The sequence below is a fragment of the Rhinatrema bivittatum genome, chromosome 3, assembly GCF_901001135.1.
Source record: "Rhinatrema bivittatum chromosome 3, aRhiBiv1.1, whole genome shotgun sequence".
Taxonomy (NCBI): Eukaryota; Metazoa; Chordata; class Amphibia; order Gymnophiona; family Rhinatrematidae; genus Rhinatrema; species Rhinatrema bivittatum.
In genome coordinates this window covers 953,529-975,876 of record NC_042617.1, presented here as the reverse complement: position 1 = coordinate 975,876, position 22,348 = coordinate 953,529, and the positions used below count along the sequence as shown (strand labels likewise).

The window sequence follows — 22,348 nt, the reverse complement described above, 5'->3', positions numbered from 1 at the left end:
CGTGCCTCCTTCAGCGTCTAACTGACATCGGCATCACAGGAGCAGCATTCAACTGGTTCAAATCGTTTCTCGAGAACAGATCTTACAAGGTCAAGATAAACAACAAAGAGTCTCACCCCACTGAATCCAAGATGGGGGTACCGCAAGGATCATCTCTTTCACCCACTCTTTTCAATATATATCTTCTCCCACTCTGTCATTTACTTACCAACCTCAAGCTAACACACTTCCTATATGCGGATGACATACAAATTCTCATCCCTATAGCGGATTCTCTACACAAAGCTATGTCATTCTGGAATAATTGCCTCTCAGCAATCAACAACCTACATGCCAACCTCAACCTGGTGTTAAACACAAACAAGACCGAAATCCTCCTCATAGCTCCTGAAAATTATGCCCCACCCACCTCTCCCACCGCTAGCCAATGTCCGGATACCTCCATGAACCTCACTTCGCCTTATGTAAGAGACCTGGGTGTACTTCTAGACAACAGACACAGCCTCAACAAATTTGTAAATAACACCACAAAAGAATGTTTCTTTAAATTACAAGTATTAAAGAAATTAAAACCACTTCTACTCTACAGAGACTTCCGCATGGTGCTACAATCCATCATACTCCTGAAACTGGACTACTGCAATTCTCTCCTTCTGGGCCTTCCCGCTTGCACCACCAAACCACTTCAAATGGTCCTGAACACTACGGCAAGAATTCTCACAAACGCCAAAAAAAGGGATCATATCACCCCTATCCTCCAGCATCTCCATTGGCTACCGGTTAAATACAGGATTCAGTTTAAAACCATAATGATGATACACAAGGCCCTACATAACATCTCTCCTCTCAACTTAACTTTTCAACTCTAGCTACACACCTCCAAGAAACCGACTAGAAGTGCGTACCAGAACAGGCTAATCACCCAGCCGGCAAAATCCTCCCTGAGGAAACGCGCACTATCCACAGCGGGCCCTTCACTCTGGAACTCGCTACCTCCAGACCTTCGCCTTGAACCCTGTCATAGTACTTTCAAAAAGAAACTTAAGACTTGGTATTTCACACAAGCATTCCCTGACAGCTAGGAGCAGGAAGAAGGACAATATCAGCATAGTCGTTATCCCCCAGTCCCCTTGTACACGAGTTCCACAAGAGTTCATTATTGAAATGTAAATAATCATGTTCTTTTTGTTCTATGTAAGTTACACTAAGTTCCTCCTTGCATCTTCATGTTCTTGTTAATTGTTCAGCAAATAATCGTTAACTGTTAACTGTTTCAATGTAAACCGCCAACGAGGCGACAGTTTTTTTTCCTTGTAAACCGGTGTGATATGTATATTATACAGGAACATTCGGTATATAAAAACCAAAAATAAATAAATAAATAAATAAATATCATTTTGCACTTGTCCTCATTAAATTTCATCTGCCATTTTGATGTCCAATCCCCCAATCTTGCAATTCCTCACAACTGGCTCAGGATCTAACAACTTGGAATAATTTTGAGTTATCTGCAAATCTGATCAAGTCAGTCATCACTTCCTCTTCCATGCCATTTATAAATACATTAAAAAGCACCAGTCTCAGTACAGATCCCAGGGCACACCAGTATTTACCCTTCTCCAAAGAGAGAATGACCATTTAGTCTTATTCTACATTTCCTATCCTTTAGTCGGTAACTAATCCACAACAGGACATTGCCTCCTGCCCCATAACTTTTAAATTTCCTCAAGAGCCTTTTTAAAATTCAGCTTATCCCTGTACATGTTTATTAACCATTACAGATGTCAGGGGATTCTCAGGTATTAAGAAGCCCCTTACTCCTTAAGAAAAGACCTCTGCTATCTGCTAGTTCACCTTTGGTAAACAGCAGAGCAATGTACCAGTAATCTCAGATATCGGATATGGTTTAACCCCTAGGTATACACAAATGTCCCATGAAGAAATAAAACAGTTTCTCAGAAAATTTGCCTGCTGGCACGTCCATTATTTTCACAAGAGATTACTTAGGCTTAGTGAGAAGAACTGGCAAGCATCCCAAAGGCGTTAGTTGTCCTAGATTGCAATTTGTCAACAACTGACAAGTCATTTTTCAGTGCAGTGTTATGCTTTATCACTAGAGAAAAAAAATAGAGAAATGGCGGCTTCCTTTTTTTTTTTAAAGTAAATCAGCTTATATGCCAGACTAATACTTAAAATACTTCACTATTAGAAGCTTTTATTCTAACATAATAAAATATAAGTATTATACCTGCAATGTAGAAATAAGTTATTTTCAGTGCATCATAATATAACTATAATATATCTGGATAGCAAGGCTAAGCTAGGCTTACAGCCAGCTAACTATGAATAAATGATGTAAGATGTGTTTAGATTCCTACATATCTAGTTTATAAATTTCTGGATTTTGTGAGTAATGAATTGGAGGGGAATAACTTATGAATTACATGAGTATTGGGGTTATGAATTTCTTGGAAAATGATGTACTCACTTACTAGGAATTAAGTATCTACATTTCTAAGAAATACTATAAATTGTCTATAAATAAAAAAGTATAAATACAATGTGAATTCAGGGTTTAAGACTGCTATATCCAACTTTACCGCACCAGCAGATAGCAGTCATTGAGACCTGACTTGTAACCTGTATTGATAAGATAACCATCTTATCTTTTTTCTGTATTTCACATAAGACGATCTAAAAGATTTTCCTCATATATAATAAAGTATATTATTTTACTAAATATCTTTTTTTGTCTGATTTCCTTTGTCTTTATAAATAATTATTGCTCTTACTAATACATTATCTCTAAGGAGCAATATGTTAAACAAACGACATGGGGTTCTGGAGAAAGAGAGACCAACCCAGGAACGCTTTATTAAATATGAGAATATGAACCCAAGACAACCCCTTCAAATAAATCTTAACAGATTTATAAAGCAAGACTTCCCTTTCTTAAATCCATGTTGGCTCTGCTCCATTATTCTTTGTCTATCCAGATGGCCAGTAACTTTACTCTTCAGAATAGCTTCTACCATTTTGCCTGGCACCGAAATCATGCTCACTAATCTGTAGTTTCCCAGGTCGCCCTCAGAGCTCTTTTTAAAAATGGGCATTACATTGGCCACCTTCCAATCTTTAGTTACCATAGCTGATTTAAATGGAGATTGCAAGTAATAGGTCTGCAATTTCATTTTGAAACAGACTGTGTACAGAGTACAGACCAGCCTATACCACTGGAAGAATGACCCATTACCTTGCTGAGCAGCAGATATCACTGCACCATTGTGTTGCACAAAAATTAGTATCTACTGAGGACAAAGAATATTGCTTGAAATCAAAGAAGGTGCTCTTCTATACTCACCGGCTCTGTCAAGCTGCTATCCTTCTCTAGGAATTGTACAACACAATAAGCGAGCTAGAACAAGAAATAAAAAGTCAGTAAATTTACATTCAGCCATGACAAGCTCCACCAGCACAACAATTATCCTGAGCAACTGATACAAAGTAACAATAAGAGACACCCCCCCCCCCCCACCAAATCCTTATTAGTGACAGATGTGCTGATCCCCTGAAACAACTAGAGGTACTGTCTCCTAAGCAAAAACTGACAAACTAGAGGTCTATTTGTTTTCAAAAATGGGCATAAAAGAATCCATCAAAAGATAACGAGGACAATACATGGGTATTGCAGACTTAGCGGGAAGAACATGGAGCTGAATCAGGGGCATCTTCAAGAGAGAGATGGACACGGAGCTAGTAGAGCTTCAGAGATAGTTCTCCTGAGGGAGGAGGGCACAGAGCTGGCAGATTATATTTCTCTTGTGGAAGTTGCACATAGAACTGGGGAACATTGAACAATTTCTTACCTGTGGATGGTACACACTCAGAGATTTCACTTTGTGCAACGGTAATAAAACTCGAATTAGGAACATCTTGTGTTCTTCCTTTAATGGTAGTGCAAAGCCATTAATTATACTGCAAAAGAAGAGAAAAAGGTTCAGGGAAATAAAAGTGAGGATGGAGTCAGCATGATGGGAAGGGCAAAGGACAAAGTGGAAGAGGGGTGAGAGAGGAGGTGGTCAAGAGATAGGGGAAAGAAAGAGCAAGGGATGAGGTAGATGAAAGGTAAGAGGAGGAAGGGGCAAGGGATGAGACAAGGGGGGCAAGGTATGTAGTAGGGAGAGGTCAGAGAGAAGAGAGGGGTGAGGGATGCAGTGGGAAGAGGTATGAAATAGAAAGAAACTGAGAATAAGGTAGGAGAGATATGAAATAGAAAGAGAAAGCCTGAGGAGGAAAGGCAGGAAATAAGACAGGAGAGGTATTCTAGAAGAGAACCAGAGTCACGTTACTTCACTGACTAGCTCTACAGCAATGTAGAAAGGAGAAGGGTGTCTAAGTAAGGTTTTGGGAGAAGGGAAATAAGTTGTAGGAAATGTATTTATTTAGCAGTATTTAATTGCCATCTTCTGTACAACAATCAAGGCAGCTCACATTATAGAGTAATGATAAAAAAAAAACATTACTAGATGCTAGTAGAGAAATTGCTTTTGGTTTAAACTTTTATTGACTTTTTAAAAAAATATTGATTTTTAACAAATAAAATATTACATTATTTGCAAGAAAATAGGTGTAAGAACAAAGCAATAATTTTACAAAAATTAAATTATAAAGAAAAATAGTCAATGAAACTGCAACCTCTAACAAGCCCACCATATATGAAAGGGGGAGAAAATAATGCGAAGCAATATATAAACCTAAACAATTTTAAAGGAAAAGATGAGTCCTAGACACATCAATTTATTTAGCGTTCCTCATACACAGATCTAAATAGGAACAATAGTAACCGAAGCAATTTTAGTTTCAAGAAATATTTTTAACTGTGACTGGTCAAAGAAAATATATTGATCATCATTATACTTTACATTTGCATGGAAAGTGAAGAAAAAATTCACCACGAATATCAAGCACATTCTGTTTCATCTGCAAAAATTGCTTGCCTCTGGCCTCAGTCTCATATGATCATCAGGAAAGCATTAAAATGTTTGGCCCATAAACAGGAATTCTTTATACTTAAAGAAAAAACATGAACATTTTTATCAAACTCAAAGACAAGAGATATCAGCTGTTATGGCCGCCGGCCGCGACCAGGACCAGGTGTCATGGCCACCAGCCGCGGTGTTTCGGGATCAGGGCCGAAAGCTTACCCAATGCATCGGGCCACCTCTGGAGATCCTGAAGAGGCAGGCAGGCATCTTTAGCGGTGTCTTCACGGCCGCTGCCGCTGCTGGGCCCAGCCGCATGACTTCCTTCTCGGCCAGGCTGACTCCTCCCCCTCTGGCTCTGCCTAGGGCCGTGCGCGCGGCTGAAGATCTGATTTAAAGGAGCCACGACAGGAAAGTTGTCATGGCTCCCCCCCGGGAACTCCTCCCATAGTTTTAGTATATAAGTCAAGATCTGCTCCTCAGACCTTTGCCTTGGTATCGTGACTTCAGGCCTGTTTAGTTCTGGTGTTCCTAATCCTCGCTGTTGGATTTCTGGTTCCTGTTCCGGTTCTTCTGTGTTCTGCTTCTCCTCTCTCATTGGAAGGATTCTCTGGGCTTTATTCTTGGACCGGCTTCCGAACATTTCCCTGGATTCACCTCCGGATTGGCTTCCGACCATTCTCCTGGATTCACCTCCGGACCGGCTTTCGACCATTCTCCTGGATTCACCACCGGACCAGCTTTCGACCATTCTCCTGGGTTGGACTACTGGACTGGACTACCAACCTGCTGGAGGCGCCAGTCGTCTGGATTCTTTGACCTGCAGGAGACGCCTGCATCCAGACTACCCTACGTCCGCTTCAAATCACCTAAGTCCAAGAGGCCGAGTTCCTACAGGCTTCTCCTGGGGAGACCACAGGCTTCCAGTGGCAAAGTACCGGTGCAATTGCCAGTCTACTAGGCCTCGCCTCTCTCCTAGGTAGCGCTAACCCTATCTCGGACGAAGGGTCCACCTCCTGGTTTGTAACAGAATACCAAAGCCATGGACCCGGCAGAGGCTTCAGTTTGCCAGGCCATTCCTGGACTGGCCCAGAAAGTCATGGAGCAACAACGGATACTAGAATCCATGGCGTCTTCCTTGGAGCGACTCAACGCCCGTCTGGATTCTATAGCTGCGGCTCAGGTAGCCCCCCCCCCCCCCCCACCATTACCATCATCATCCATGATACCGGGAAATACCCGTCCTATGATTCCATTACCTATTCCTCCACGTTACTCTGGCAAACCTCGCCTGTGCCAGGGATTCCTTGCCCAATGCTGAATGCACTTCCATCTTCAAGCCTCCCTCTTTCCGGATGATCTTACCAAGACTACATATATCCTGTCTCTGTTAGAGGGTAAAGCCCTAGCCTGGGCTTCTCCCTTCTGCCGACGGTCAGACCCAGTCCTGCAAAAGCTTCCTAAATTCTTGGAACTGTTTCAAACTGTATTTGATGATCCAGGGAAACAAGTAGTTGCTGGTTCCAAGCTTCTACAACTTCAAGGAGGCTGGCCACTTGCATCTGAACTCCATTGGGAAGAGAGTTGTCTCCAATTTATATTTTTGGAGGGTTTGTCATCCAAAATTAAGGATGAGATGGCAGCCCGGGAGTTACCTCATTCTTTGGACTATTATTGACTTGGCAACCAGGATCGACCACTGTCCACAGGAAAGAGCTTGTGAGGGATTGAGCTCAAGAAGGCACATGATGGGTACTACTCCTTCTCGCTCTTTTGCTTCTGTCTCTTGAACTACATCTACCACAGAAGGGACTGTTGAAGAACCAATACTATTGGGTCGTGGTCCTCTCTCTCCTGATGAATGGCAAACACACCGTAAAGCAGGCCTCAGTCTATATTGTGGAGGATCAGGCCATCTTATTGCTCGTTGTCCAACACGTCCGGGAAGCTCCCAAGCCTAGGCTCCATCGGTGAGTAACCCTAGGCATCACTTCTCCGGCTCCCCCACTAACTCTGCATGTCACCCTGTGTCTCGGAGATCACCAGTTCTCCACCCTGGTTTTAGTAGATTCTGGAGCCGGAGGAAATTTCATTCTGCAAGATGTGGTAGAACAACTGCACATTCCTACTCAACTGTGTCTAAAGCTGTTAATTATATCTTCCATCCAAGGAGATCCCCTACCGGGGAGAATAATTTATCACACAGTTCCGATGGCATGCCACATTGCACCGAACCACACAGAAAGCATCTCCTTCTATATCATCTGGAGAGTCATTCACCCTATAATTCTTGGGATTCTGTGGTTGCAACATCATAATCCACAGTTCGACTGGAGATCTTTAAAACGTATCCACTGTGGTCCAGCATGCCATAAGACCTGCATTAAAGGATCAAACTCCTCCTGTAGTTTCATTTGCACCTCCCGTCTTGAGGGATTGCCGCCACAGTACAGTCAGTTTGCGGATGTTTTTTCCAAAAAAGTTGCTGACACTTTGCCGCCACACCGAGAATTTGATTGCAGCATTAATCTGATTCCTGGAGCTACCTCGCCTCATGGTAGGGTCTATCCATTATCCGCCTTGGAGACCCGTGCCATGAACGAATATATCCAAGACAATTTACAAAAGGGATTTATTCGTCGCTCTAAATCTCCAGCCGGGGCTGGTTTTTTTCTTTGTCAGGAAAAAAGATGGGACTCTACATCCATGTATTGATTTCCGTGAGCTAAACACCTTTACTATCAAAGACCGGTACCCACTGCCACTAATAGCTGAACTCTTTGACCATTTACAGGGGGCCAGAGTGTTCTCTAAGTTGGATCTTCGAAGAGCATATAATCTTAACAGGGTACGGAAGGGTGACGAGTGGAAGACTGCCTTCAACACCAGAGATGGACATTATGAATATCATGTCATGCCTTTTGGATTTACTAATGCTCCAGCAGTATTTCAGCACTTCATCAATGAGATATTTCAAGACCTGCTCTATGTCTGCGTTATAGTTTTTTTAGACGACATTTTGATTTTTTCTTCCGAATTACAGATGCATCGACAACACATTACCCAGGTTTACAATGCCTAAGAGAAAATCATCTCTCTGCTAAGATTGAAAAATGCATTTTTGAACAGGAATCTTTGCCCTTTTTGGGGTATATTATCTCCAAACAAGGTTTCCAGATGGACCCTTCTAAATTGAAATGTATTCAAGAATGGCCCCAACCTAATGGATTACGAGCACTCCGGCACTTCCTGGGATTCGCTAACTACTATCGTAGTTTTATTCAAAACTTTTCTAAATTGGTGGCACCTCTCACTGCCCTTACTCGAAAAGGAACAAACATCAAGGCCTGGCCTTTAGAGGCAGAAAAAGCGTTTCAGGCGCTCAAGAACTCCTTCCTTCGACAACCTTGCCTTCGACATCCTGATCCTAGACGTCCATTTATTTATTTATTTATTTAACATTTTTATATACCGAAATTCATGTAGCAAAAGTTACATATCAATTTGGTTTACATTATAACATTAAACAGGCAAGACAGAGTGCAATTACATCGAACAGGTGGATAAAACTTGGATCAAGTAACTGGGTATTAAAGAATAAAAAGATACAATAAATAATGAAGTACTAGGTCGGACCTGGCTAAATATGCAGTAGACATGTTACAAGGTGCACATATTTGGAAAGGTTGAGAGTAAAATTATTGGTATGGATAGAAGGCTTGTTCGAATAGCCAAGTTTTGAGTCTCTTTTTAAAGGCGATAGGGCAAGGTTCTTTCAGCTGAGACATCCACCTCTACCATTTATGGTAGAGGTGGATGTCTCAGCTGAAGGAGTAGGAGCTGTCCTAAGCCAGACGGACACAGCAGGGACGTCCCATCCTTGTTCCTGATTCTCTAAGAAATTTTCATCGGTAGAACATAATTACTCCATTGGCGACAAAGAGCTCCTTGCCATTAAACTTGCTTTAGAGGAATGGCGTCAGTGGCTGGAGGGAGCTCAACATCGTATTACAATCTACACTGACTATAAGAACCTGGTGTACCTCCAACAAGCCCAACGTCTGAACCCGTGCCAAGCTCGTTGGGTGCTCTTTTTCACACATTTTCTCTTTGAACTTCGATATCGACCAGCTAACAAGAACATTAAAGCCGATGCCCTATCCTGATTCTTCTCCGCTGAAGACATTGAGGAGCCCATTCAACATATTATAAATCCGGCTTGCATCACCCTCTCAGCGACGTTCACCATTCCACCCGGTAAGACGGTGGTGCCCAAGAGACTGCGTAACAAAGTACTGGCCTGGGGACATGATTGACCAAAAAAGCAGGAGGGTAGGCTGGGGACATGATTTCCAGTTGGCCAGGCATCCTGGATGAGCTCGGACCCAAGCACTTCTTCAACAATATTATTGGTGGCCTGAAATGCATAAGGATATACGAGCATATGTCGATTCCTGCCCAACGTGTGCTCAACATAAGACTCCTACTGGGAAAACTTGGGGACTTTTACAACCGCTGCTTGTGCCCACGAAACCTTGGACACATATCTCCACAGACTTTATTGTGGATCTTCCACCGTCAGAGGGCAATACAGTAATATGGGTAGTAGTGGATCGGTTTTCGAAAATGGCCCACTTCACCCCGCTACCTTTCTTCCTATCTGTTCCTGATTTGGCTCAATTGTTCATGCTACATATTTTTCGCCTCCACGGCCTTCCGCAGCACATCGCTTCTGACTGCGGTTCTCAGTTCATGGCCCGTTACTGGCTCCATCTTTGTAAGAAGTTTCACATTTCCTTGGACTTTACCACCATGTTTCACCTGCAAGCCAACGGTCAGGCCGAACGCACAAATCGCACATTAAAACAATTTCTACGAATGTATGTCAACTCCCATCAGGACGACTGGGCAACACTCTTCTCTTGGGCTGAGTTCTCGCACAACTCGCACGCCTGTACCTCGAACTGGGGCCACACCTTTTCAGATTGTATTTGGACGACAACCCAGGCCGCCCTTGCCTTTGCCATCACCGGCTCACTGCTGCACAATTAAGACGGCTCTGGATCCATACCCAACAGATGTACAAAAAGCAGCTCACACCACCAAGACTTTTGCCAACAAGCATCGACGACCAGCTCCTCGGTTTTGTCCGGGAGAAAAGGTGTGGCTCAGCACCAGGCACATCCGTTTGAGAGTCCCTTCCATGCAATTAGCCCCCCGTTATATTGGGCCTTTTCCGGTGCTGCGACAGCTAGGTCCTATGACTTAACTTCATTTGCGGACAACTTTAAGGATCCATAATTCTTTCCACACGTCCCCTTCTGAAGTCGTTGGTTCTCACTTATTTATTTAATTATTTTATAGCTTTTCTATACTGATGTTCCTATAAAATATACATATCACAACGGTTTACAATGAAACAACAACATTCGCTCAGGGCGAATGTTATTAACATTCACCCTGAGGTGAATTATTAACAGTGGTCATAGGTGGTTATTAACAGTAAAACGGGTCATAACATCACATAAACCTTATTAGATAATTCAATGCTAATCAACTCAGAAAGGATGAGATGATAACTGTATAAAACATTAGGGATAGTAAACTAGACAAGGTGTCCGCATGGAAAGATTGCTTGAGAACGAGAGGCTTCTACGAAAACTAAAAAGTCATGGGATAGGAGGCGATGTCCTTTCGTGGATTACAAACTGGTTAAAAGACAGGAAACAGAGAGAAGGACTAAATGGTCAATTTTCTCAGTGGAAAAGGGTAAACAGTGGAGTGCCTCAGGGATCTGTACTTGGACCGGTGCTTTTCAATATATATATAAATGATCTGGAAAGGAATAAGACGAGTGACGTTATCAAATTTGCGGATGATACAAAAGTATTCAGAGTAGTTAAATCACAAGCAGACTGTGATACATTACAGGAGGACCTCTCAAGACTGGAAGATTGGGCATCCAAATGGCAGATGAAATTTAATGTGGATAAGTGCAAGGTGTTGCATATAGGGAAAAATAACCCTCGCTGTAGTTACACGATGTTAGGTTCCATATTAGGAGCTACCATCCAAGAAAGAGATCTAGGCGTCATAGTGGATAATACATTGAAATCGTCGGCTCAGTGTGCTGCAGCAGTCAAAAAAGCAAATAGAATGTTAGGAATTATTAGGAAGGGAATGGTTAATAAAACGGAAAATGTCATAATGCCTCTATATCGCTCCATGGTGAGACCACACCTTGAATACTGTGTACAATTCTGGTCGCCGTATCTCAAAAAAGATATAGTTGTAATGGAGGAGGTACAGAGAAGGGCAACCAAAATGATAAAGGGGATGGAACAGCTCCTCTATGAGGAAAGGCTGAAGAGGTTAGGGATTTTCAGCTTGGAGAAGAGACGGCTGAGGGGGGATATGATAGAGGTCTTGAACGAGTAGATGTGACTCGGTTATTTACACTTTCGAATAATAGAAGGACTAGGGGGCATTCCATGAAGTTAGCAAGTAGCACATTTAAGACTAATCGGAGAAAATTCTTTTTCACTCAACGCACAATAAAGCTCTGGAATTTGTTGCCAGAGGATGTGGTTAGTGCAGTTAGTGTAGCTGGGTTCAAAAAAGGTTTGGATAAGTTCTTGGAAGAGAAGTCCATTAACTGCTATTAATCAAGTTTACTTAGGGAATAGCCACTGCTATTAATTGCATCAGAAGCATGGGATAGTCTTGGTGTTTGGGTAATTGCCAGGTTCTTGTGGCCTGGTTTGGCCTCTGTTGGAAACAGGATGCTGGGCTTGATGGACCCTTGGTCTGACCCAGCATGGCAATTTCTTATGCTCTTATGTTCTTAAGTGAAGAAGATCACGTGTCCGGGAAGGCTTGGCTGAATAGCCATGTTTTAAGTTTCTTTTTGAAAGCAGATGGGCAAGCTTCTTGTCTCAGGTCCAGGGGCAGTGCATTCCATTGATGGGGTCCTGCTGTCGAAATGGCGCATTTTCTGAGGAAAGTTTTCGCTTGAGGGGCATACAGGGTGTCCTTGTAGGCACTCCTGATAGGTCTAGAGGAAGTGTGAGGTCTTAGTTGGGTAGAAATGAGGAGAGATATGAGGTTATTTTTAGCTTTATGAATGATCGTGAGGACTTTGAAGAGTATCCTGTATTTAATAGGTAGCCAGTGGAGGCTCTGAAGGGTGGGGGTGATATGTTCCTTTTTTTTGGTGTTGGTAAAGATCCTGGCTGCAGAATTCTGAACCATTTGGAGGGGCTTTATGGAGTTGGCTGAGAGGCCGAGAAGAAGGGAGTTGCAGTAGTCCAATTTTGACATGATGATAGATTGCAGCACTAATCTAAAGTCCTGGAAGTGAAGTAATGGTTTTAGGTTTCTTAGGACTTGCAGTTTAAAGAAGCAGTCCTTAGTGGTAGTGTTCACAAAATTCTTTAGATTAAACTGATTATCCAAGATTATGCCTAAATCTCACACAGATGGAGCGTTATTGAAAGTAACGTTGGCTGAGTGGGAGGAGACCGGCAAGATCGGCTGATTTGCGAGACCAACTTGTGAGATGATTAGAATTTCCGACTTATGAGTGTTCAAGACCAGGTTAAGCGTGGCAAGGAGGTGGTTGATTGCTTGAAGGCAGTTGTTCCAGTAGTTAAAGGTTTTTTGTATAGACTCTCTGATCGGGATGAGAATTTGGACGTCGTCCGCATACAGAAAATGGGATAGTTTAAGCTTTGTAAGTAGGTGGCAGAGTGGTAGCAGATAAATATTGAAGAGTGTGGGTGAGAGAGAGGATCCTTGGGGGACTCCCAGGTTAGAACAGACGGGGATTCTTTAGTGTTAATCCTGACTTTGAAGCATCTGTTAGACGAGAATGATCTGAACCACCTCAGCGCCGTTCCCTTGATGCCTATGTCTCTTAATCTTTCTAAGAGGATCGCATGGTTCACTGTATCAAACGCAGCAGAAAGATCGAGTAGCGCAAGAAGGTAGGTTTGTCCTTTTTCCATGTTTATAAGGATGGCATCTGCAAGGGATATAAGTAGAGTCTCTGTGCTGAGTGTCTTACAAAATCCATATTGAGAGGGGGAGAGGATGTTGTGTTCTTCAAGGTATTCCGATAGCGGTTTGTTAATTTTTTTCCATGATTTTAGCAATCAAGGGAAGGTTAGCTATTGGGCGGAAGTTGGCTAAGTCCGTGGGAGGCAGGTTGGGTTTTTTTAGGATGGGTTTAAGAATGGCGAGCTTTAATTGATCTGGTACAAGTCCTTAAGTTAAGGAGAGGTTGATGATGTCAGAAATTGGCTTTGAAATGGTGTTTGGGATGTTATTTATTATTATTCTTGCTATACCGGGTTTCATGACATGAATCACATCAAACCGGTTTACATTTAACAAAGTGTGCAAGGTAAGAGAGAACTCAAACAACTGGAACAAGAGCATGTTAAGGAGAGTGACAGTTACAATAAAACAGGGAAATAAATAACTGGGAGCTGGAAGCGAGAAGAGGGGAAGTTAACTGACAGCAAATTATTTACAGGGTAGCAAGATTGATTCCAATATAATGAGATTTGTATAGTAAATGACTTTGATAACAAGGTGATGGTGATGACAGCGAAGTGAATGGTTTGTTATTTAAATCCATTTTTGATAATGTTAAAGAGAAGGTTAGTCGGTATTGGTTCTAAAGGGTGTGAGGCTGGTTTCATTTTTTTGAGGATACTTTTTATCTCCAGGGAAGATGTTGGTTCGAAAGCTTCGAGCGTTGCATTATATTGAAGCGGGGTGGGGAGGGCGCTGGGTGGGGGTGTTGCCGAGGGAATGGAGAGTGAGGCGGTAAGGTTGGAGATTTTTCTCCAACTTGGCCTACTCGGAAGGTTCCTGAAGCCCCTCAACCCAGGGCATTGGACAAGAATATATACCTGGTCCGTGAGGTGCTTGATGTCCGAAAACGAGGAAGCACATGGAAATACCTCCTGGCTTGGGAGGGATTCGGGCCTGAGAAGAATTCCTGGGAGCCTGCTAAGAACATCCTGGATTAGACTCTTCTCAAAAACTTTCACCCTGAACACCCGGGAAAACCCAAACCTTCTAGGGGGAAGCCTAAAGGAGGGGTTACTGTTATGGCCGCTGGCCGCGGCGGGCCACGACTGGGACCAGGTGTCATGGCTGCCGGCCGTGGTGGTTCACCGAAAGCTTACCTGAGGCGGCGGGCCGCCTCTGGGGATCCTGCAGAGGCAGGCAGGCATCTTTAGCGGTGTCTTTGAGGCTGCCGCCGCCGCTGTTGGGCCCGGCCACTTGGCTTCCTTCTCGGCCAGGCTGACTCCTCCCCCTCTTGCTCTGCTTAGGGCCGCGCACATGGCTGAAGATCTAATTTCAAGGGGCCACAACAGGAAGTTGTCGTGGCTCCCCCGGGAACTCCTCCCATAGTTTTAGTATATAAGGCAAGGTCTGCTCCTCAGACCTTTGCCTTGGTATCGTGACTTCAGGCCTGTTTAGTTCCGGTGTTCCTGAACCTCGCTGTTGGATTTCTGGCTCCTGTTCTTTTGTGTTCTGCTTCTCCTCTCTTGTTGGACAGATTCTCTGGGCTTGATTCTTGGACCGGCTTCCGAACGTTTCCCTGGATTTACCTCCAGACTGGCTTCCGACCATTCTCCTGGATTCACCTCCAGACTGGCTTCCGACTATTCTCCTGGATTCTCCTATATTGCCCCCCTCCAATTACTCCAGAACGCAGTCGCTCGTATTCTCACCAATACCAGAAGGAACGAGCACATCACCCCAATCCTCAAACAACTACACTGGCTTCCTATACAACAACGCATCCAATACAAAACCCTCAACATTATACACAAAACCCTACATAATCAAAACATGAAATGGCTAAATGACTCTTTAGCCTTCCGCAATAATAATAGACCAACCCGCCCCCAATATGCAGCAACTTTAAACATACCCTCACCCAGACTAACCTGCTACAATTCTTGTGTCCAGGGAACAGTATCCTGAGCCCTGGTCCTCAGTGGGGTGGACTGTTCTGTTCTCTGGCAAGGTAGAAAAATCCAGGAGCCTGCCCGACTGGCGGAGCTGTTGTGATCTGGATACCAGTTGGTCTCACGCGGTAGCGTAAGCGGTAAAAGATCCTTCTAGCATCCCTCTTCACTGGTTTTCTAGCCAAGGAGGGAGGATTTGCAAGAAACGTAGAGAGCTATTGTAGGGTCTCGCAGCGATCTTGCAATTGAGCCATTGTCTGCTGGAGATTGTGCATGAAAAGATTATCTGCAGCGCATGGCAGATCAGCTAGATTATCTTGGACTTCGGGCCGTAAATCAGAGGCCATAAACCAGGTTACCATCTAGTACAGTCTGTTGCTGGAAACGGGAGGACGTTTCGAAGCAATCACATGTAGCTCAAATTTCATGTGGATGGCAGAGAGGTTCCCTTGGTGCTGTGTCAAACATAGCTGGTAAATTGCAATATGTGACACCAATATGGTTCTTCGAAGATATTTCGACCTAGAACCTCCCAAAACTTCTGGTCCTTTTTAGTGACCAGGTAGAAAGGGATGGTTTCAGACAAGTTCTTAACTTGGGTCTCGATGGGATCGATGCCGAAGCGGGATTAGAGTGCCCATCGCCCCTCGAGGATCCCGGGATAGGTATAGGGGTCTGTTGAGGCTCAGGAGGATGAGTTGGCGTCGATGACTTAGGCTGTCGTTGATAGGTGCCACAACGAGGCGGTGCCACAACATTGTGAATATCGATGGCTCCGCTGTTAGTAGATTCCAGAAGGCATTATTGACAGCCTGATGGACAAGGACGTCCAGCTCCTCCCTGGAAGCTCGTATAGGTAGCACAGCTACAGGGGGAGATAGGCTAGGCATTACTGGCACTTCCACATGAATCTGTGGTGGCTCAGTACCCGGCACCGGTGTCAGTGGGGAACGCCTCGGTCCCTTGGGTGCAGAAGAGCAGGGAGACTCTTGTACCCAGGCCCACTTGCAACTGGCTCAATGGACATTGATGCCGGTGCGGTATCAGTGCCGGCACCAAAAGCGGAACCACGTTGGTGCCGGCAACGATGTTTCCCTTTGTGCTCGGCCTGGTCATTCTCCAGCACAGAGAAAGATGCTACCGATGTCATGGATGGCGTCCTGTGACAGACGGTCACCGTGTCGGTGACGATTCCCACGGTGCTTGGCCCAGTCATTCTCCAGCACAGATGAAGATGCCCTTGCTGTCTCGGATGGCATTGGTGACGGACTGTCACCGTGCCTCTACTGCTCTTGGCATTGTTTGTCGCCCAAGGATTACAATGGGCTCTGGTTTAGAACCCGAAGTATGGAGTGTTTTCTTTAGTCAAGATGGCATCGACTGCGGCCCTGGCAGCAACGGGAACCGTGGACGTCCCAATCCCTCTAGCCCCGGTGGAGGTTTGCAGCAAGGACACTCGCAGGTATCGTGGGGTGGACAGAGGGTGAAAAGAAGGCCGCAATTCGGTTGGTAACCCGGGGGAACCGTTAGTGAGATGACAGGAACCGAACAAAAAACAGGGCACAGTACTCACCTAGCATCGATGAAATGTACGTGAAGGGAGACCTGTGTAGGGAAATTATTTGTGAAGTAAAACATCAAGTGTTTTCGAGAGGAAAAGTTGTGAGAAAAATCTCAGAGGTCCTAAACACGAGGCAAACTGCATCGCGGAAAAAAAAGAGACTGAAGGGAGACCTCTGTGGACACAGGGATCATGGCATGCTCAGTGTGTGCCAGTCAACTTTGACAGAAAAGTTTTCCGTGATAGGGCTCCATCCAGTGACGTCACCCATATGTGAGGACTACATCCTGCTTGTCCTGGGAGAAAAAAAAATCTCAGTATGTTTGACAGAGGATGTGACAGATGAATGTTGCTGAGAGTACAGTGCAGCTCGACGCAGTGTTGATATGCTGTGCTCCTTTACACCAGCATTAGCCCCACCCCACCCCCAAAATCTCTGACAAATCTGCAGAAGCCAAGGTCCTTCCAGGTCATGACCAACAAATACTTGTAGCAGGAGGAAAAGGAAAAGAAAGAAATGGCAGGACCAGAAGCGACTTCCAGGACACAGATTTGTTACTCTGCTTGAAAGGCGCTAATGCACAGCATTTCGAATTTTTACACACTTACAGCACTCACCTTTCACTCATCCTCACTTACAATTCTGAAGCCTAAACAGTCTGTAGCTTGAAAATCAACCAGTGAAAGAAGGGGGAACAAAATGAAAGCTAAGATTGAAAAATCAAATTTATGTAGAAAAGGAAACTCTTGCCGGAGGTGAAATTCTACCTGAAGTGTACAGACTAATATAAGCACTGATCCTGGGGTCTCCCACCCTCCAGTACTGACCTGCCCAGAATTTCCAGAAGTTCTGCAATTCCATTGTGATGTTCTGTTTCATAAATGAATCTGCAAAGGGAAAAATCCACAATGAAAACATAGCAGGTTCTTTGCGAGCAAAGTTAGAACCTAAGTCACAAAAACATGAAAGGATGTATCCTGAATGTCCATCTCTAAGAAAGCCGCTCCTCTCATCTCCAGTGTACAAGTTATTTAAAATTTTGTTTTCCACCTAAATTAACAATGTTATGCTAAGCCATCCAGATCACTAAGAGCCTCACTCAGAAATTCTATGGCAATCCCACCCGAAACCGATCCTTCTTGAGAGCTGCACCTGTCCTCTAGAATTCTCCCCCCAGAAGAAATCCGACAAATACACATCTACACCCATCTTACGGGACGATACAGTAAGGTGCGGTAGAAAGAGGTGCGTTAGTGCCGGGCGCACCTGCGTTTGCCGCACGCACAGCCTGGATCACATACCGCTCGATACTGTATTTAAATGGCATGCAAATGCAAGCCGCGTCCAGCAAGAGCAATCCATTTTACTGTATAGGCGCTTAATACAGCGCCTATACAGTATCCTGGGTGCGCTGGTACCTGACATTTCAAATGACAGGTACCAGGAAGTGGATACAGGAGAAGGGCTGACTGACCCCCTAACTCCCCCCAAACTTTCCGCCAGCCCCGCTCACTTGCCCTGGCCGAGTCCATCTCCAGCGCTGACAGCTCCGGAGCAGCCCCAGTCCTCGCTCCCCTCCTCCCGGGGACAGCCGGCGGCGAGAGCGGGCGCTCCCCATGGCTCCCTATTCTCTAAAAGGTAATGAGTGCACGCCGTGACCTCAGACGTCGCACGCCGCGACCTCGGACGTCGCACACCGCGACCTCGGACGTCGCACGCCGCGACCTCGGACGTTCAGCCGGGCGCTCAGGTCACAGCGTGCGACATTCGAGGTTGTGGCGTGCACTCATTACCTTTTAGAGAATAGGGAGCCATGGGGAGCGCCCGCTCTCGCCGCCGGCTGTCCCCGGGAGGAGGGGAGTGAGGAGTGGGGCTGCTCCGGAGCTGTCAGCGCGGGAGATGGACGCGGCCAGGGCAGGTGAGTGGGGGCTGGCGGAAAGTTTGCCGGATTCACTTTGGTCTTGTCCCGGGGAGTTAGGGGGTCAGGCAGTGAAGCGGGCCTGGCAGGGGCTGCTCCGTGGCCCGTGAAATTTCGTCTCGGCTTGCCTGACGCTCCACACTAACGCAGGGGTAAGGGTAGGCGGTAAATTAGTAGGTTAAACGCACGGCAAAACTGCAGGTTTAAAAAGCGATAATCGGGGCGCGCGTTACTGTATGGGAGGGAATAGCTAATCCGATCGTTTACATCTCAAATACATGCCGCGGGCGGAAAGGGTTACCCTTTGATTTAAAGAGGCGGTAAGGATGGGTTAAAAGGGATAGTGAATCGCGGGTTGGACTAACGCGGCCAAATTGTGAGTAGAAAGCGGGTTAGAAGCAGGGTAACTGCGGCCGCACTTTACTGTATTGGCCTGTTAGAAAGCAGCTAAAGGCCTGCCTCTTCTGTCAGGCTTTTGCTACCAAACCTGAAACACAAAGATGTTAAATGACACCACCTGCATTCTGCCTCAAGTGCTTCAAATGTGTTGCTGAAAACAAACATTATTGCTACAGTAGTTATTTTCAAGTAAATCATTAGTAGTCTCCTGTATGTGGATGTAGCGTTTTGGTTCATATTTCTTCTATAAAACTTAGTGCTAAGCTGCTCCTTTAAATTAAAAATAAAACGTGATGGCGGCTATTTAAATTCACATACACATAGAACTGCAAAGCTGCAAATGACATTTGCTCACAGTCTGCAAGTCTAATATACTGTAAAACATGTGGGGTGAATCAAATGAAAAAATGTGGGTAAAACATCCAAACAAATAGTGAGCTATTGAAAATACTTGGTGCTGGAACGTGTAGCATGAAGCTTCCTATTATTGCTAGCGCTGCAGTAACGTACAACAGCACAAGAGACACGTCAGTGCTTCTGTGTATTACATTTCATGTAATCCGGACGTAGTGCTCAATTTATTTATTTAGACTTTTTATATACCGACATTCTCGATACACATATCAAATCAGCTCGGTTTCCATTGAACAAAACAGTCGCGGTTAAGGCGTTACATTAAACAGAGTTTCTGAACATAAGAACGTAAATATTAAATAGACATCAATAACACATCAAACAGCGTTCAAAAGACGTAAAAAAACAAAAATATCTACAATAAATAGTAAAATAAATTGAGTGTAGCAGGTAGCAGTGTACAATGTTGAAGGGCATGACCTGAGCATAATGAGAGCTAATGAGCTAGTGCTAATGAGCTAGTGCATCTACAGTGAGCTAATGAGCTAGTGCTAATGAGCTAGTGCATCTACAGTGAGCTAATGAGCTAGTGCATAATGAGCTAGTGCATAATGAGCTAGGGCTAATGAGCTAGTGCATCTACAGTGAGCTAATGAGCTAATGCTAATGAGCTAGTGCATCTACAGTGAGCTAATGAGCTAATGAGCTAGTGCATAATGAGCTAGTGCATCTACAGTGAGCTAATGAGCTAATGAGCTAGTGCTAATGAGCTAGTGCATCTACAGTGAGCTAATGAGCTAGTGCATAATGAGCTAGTGCTAATGAGCTAGTGCATCTACAGTGAGCTAATGAGCTTATGAGCTAGTGCATAATGAGCTAGTGCATCTACAGTGAGCTAATGAGCTAGTGCTAATGAGCTAGGGCATCTACAGTGAGCTAATGAGCTAATGAGCTAGTGCTAATGAGTTAGTGCATCTACAGTGAGCTAATGAGCTAGTGCTAATGAGCTGGTGCATCTACAGTGGTGACTTCCATAACCTGTGGACTGTCCGGATAAGGCGTAAGCGGGCCCAGCGGGGTTTGGGGGTGTTCAAGAGATTTGTTGTGTTCTATTTTGCCCTTTGACCGGTATCTGAGTGGTCTTTTATCTTTTGTGGCAGAGTAACCTAACAGAAAACCTGAAATAAGGAGGCTTGCATGATACTTTAGCATCTTCGGATATTTCAAAATAAAAACAGTTTTCCACTTGTTCACAAAAGACCAAAAATGGAAGGTAGGAGTTAATAAAGAAACCCTTTGAACCCTGCAACCACCTATATTACACAGAGAGAGAGAGAGCGAACAGATTCTTCTACGCTCAACTCCCACCAACCTCAAGAGAAAAAGCCAGGCTCCCCCTACCCTCGTCCATTCCAAGCTCAAGAGAAAAAGCCAGGCTCCCCCTACCCTCGTCCATTCCAAGCTCAAGAGAAAAAGCCAGGCTCCCCCTACCCTCGTCCATTCCAAGCTCAAGAGAAAAAGCCAGGCTCCCCCTACCCTCGTCCATTCCAAGCTCAAGAGAAAAAGCCAGGCTCCCCCTACCCTCGTCCGATCCAAGCTCAAGAGAAAAAGAAAGGCTCCCCCTACCCTCGTCCGATCCAAGCTCAAGAGAAAAAGAAAGGCTCCCCTACTCTCGTCCGCTCCAAGCTCAAGAGAAAAGAAAGGCTCCCCCTACCCTCGTCCGATCCAAGCTCAAGAGAAAAGCCAGGCTCCCCCTACCCTCGTCCGCTCCAAGCTCAAGAGAAAAGGCAGGATTCCCCCACCCTCGTCCGATCCAAGCTCAAGAGAAAAAGAAAGGCTCCCCCTACCCTCGTCCGATCCAAGCTCAAGAGAAAAAGAAAGGCTCCCCCTACCCTCGTCCGATCCAAGCTCAAGAGAAAAAGAAAGGCTCCCCCTACCCTCGTCCGATCCAAGCTCAAGAGAAAAAGAAAGGCTCCCCTACCCTCGTCCGATCCAAGCTCAAGAGAAAAAGAAAGGCTCCCCCTACCCTCGTCCGCTCCAAGCTCAAGAGAAAAAGAAAGGCTCCCCCTACCCTCGTCCATTCCAAGCTCAAGAGAAAAAGAAAGGCTCCCCCTACCCTCGTCCGCTCCAAGCTCAAGAGAAAAAGAAAGGCTCCCCCTACCCTCGTCCGATCCAAGCTCAAGAGAAAAAGAAAGGCTCCCCCTACCCTCGTCCGATCCAAGCTCAAGAGAAAAAGAAAGGCTCCCCCTACCCTCGTCCGCTCCAAGCTCAAGAGAAAAAGAAAGGCTCCCCCTACCCTCGTCCGCTCCAAGCTCAAGAGAAAAAGAAAGGCTCCCCCTACCCTCGTCCGATCCAAGCTCAAGAGAAAAGCCAGGCTCCCCCTACCCTCGTCCGCTCCAAGCTCAAGAGAAAAGGCAGGATTCCCCCACCCTCATCCGATCCAAGCTCAAGAGAAAAAGAAAGGCTCCCCCTACCCTCGTCCGATCCAAGCTCAAGAGAAAAAGAAAGGCTCCCCCTACCCTCGTCCGATCCAAGCTCAAGAGAAAAAGAAAGGCTCCCCCTACCCTCGTCCGATCCAAGCTCAAGAGAAAAGGCAGGCTTCCCCTACCCTCGTCCGATCCAAGCTCAAGAGAAAAAGAAAGGCTCCCCCTACCCTCGTCCGCTCCAAGCTCAAGAGAAAAAGAAAGGCTCCCCCTACCCTCGTCCGCTCCAAGCTCAAGAGAAAAAGAAAGGCTCCCCCTACCCTCGTCCGATCCAAGCTCAAGAGAAAAAGAAAGGCTCCCCCTACCCTCGTCCGCTCCAAGCTCAAGAGAAAAGGAAGGCCTCCCCCTACCCTCAGTCCGCTCCAAGCTCAAGAGAAAAAGAAGGCTCCCCCTACCCTCGTCCGCTTCCAAGCTCAAGAGAAAAAGAAAGGCTCCCCCTACCCTCGTCCGCTCCAAGCTCAAGAGAAAAGGCAGGCTTCCCCTACCCTCATCCGCTCCAAGCTCAAGAGAAAAAGAAAGGCTCCCCTACACTCGTCCATTCCAAGCTCAAGAGAAAAGAAAGGCTCCCCCTACCCTCGTCCGCTCCAAGCTCAAGAGAAAAGGCAGGCTTCCCCCACCCTCATCCGCTCCAAGCTCAAGAGAAAAGAAAGGCTCCCCCTAC

General features: G+C 45.4%; 1 protein-coding gene across 3 annotated transcripts in view; it reads right to left on the bottom strand.

Moving 5' to 3' along the window:
* Window positions 1–22,348, bottom strand: part of PPP2R5D (protein phosphatase 2 regulatory subunit B'delta) — a 374,106-nt gene that overhangs the window by 200,957 nt on the left and 150,801 nt on the right. For all 3 annotated transcript variants that reach the window (XM_029592779.1, XM_029592780.1, XM_029592781.1), the window contains exons 8-10: window positions 17,361–17,420; window positions 3,867–3,975; window positions 3,362–3,415 (exon numbers count right to left, since the gene is read on the bottom strand). In XM_029592779.1, the coding sequence (XP_029448639.1) occupies window positions 3,362–3,415; window positions 3,867–3,975; window positions 17,361–17,420 (223 nt within the window). The remainder of the gene's footprint in view (window positions 1–3,361; window positions 3,416–3,866; window positions 3,976–17,360; window positions 17,421–22,348) is intronic.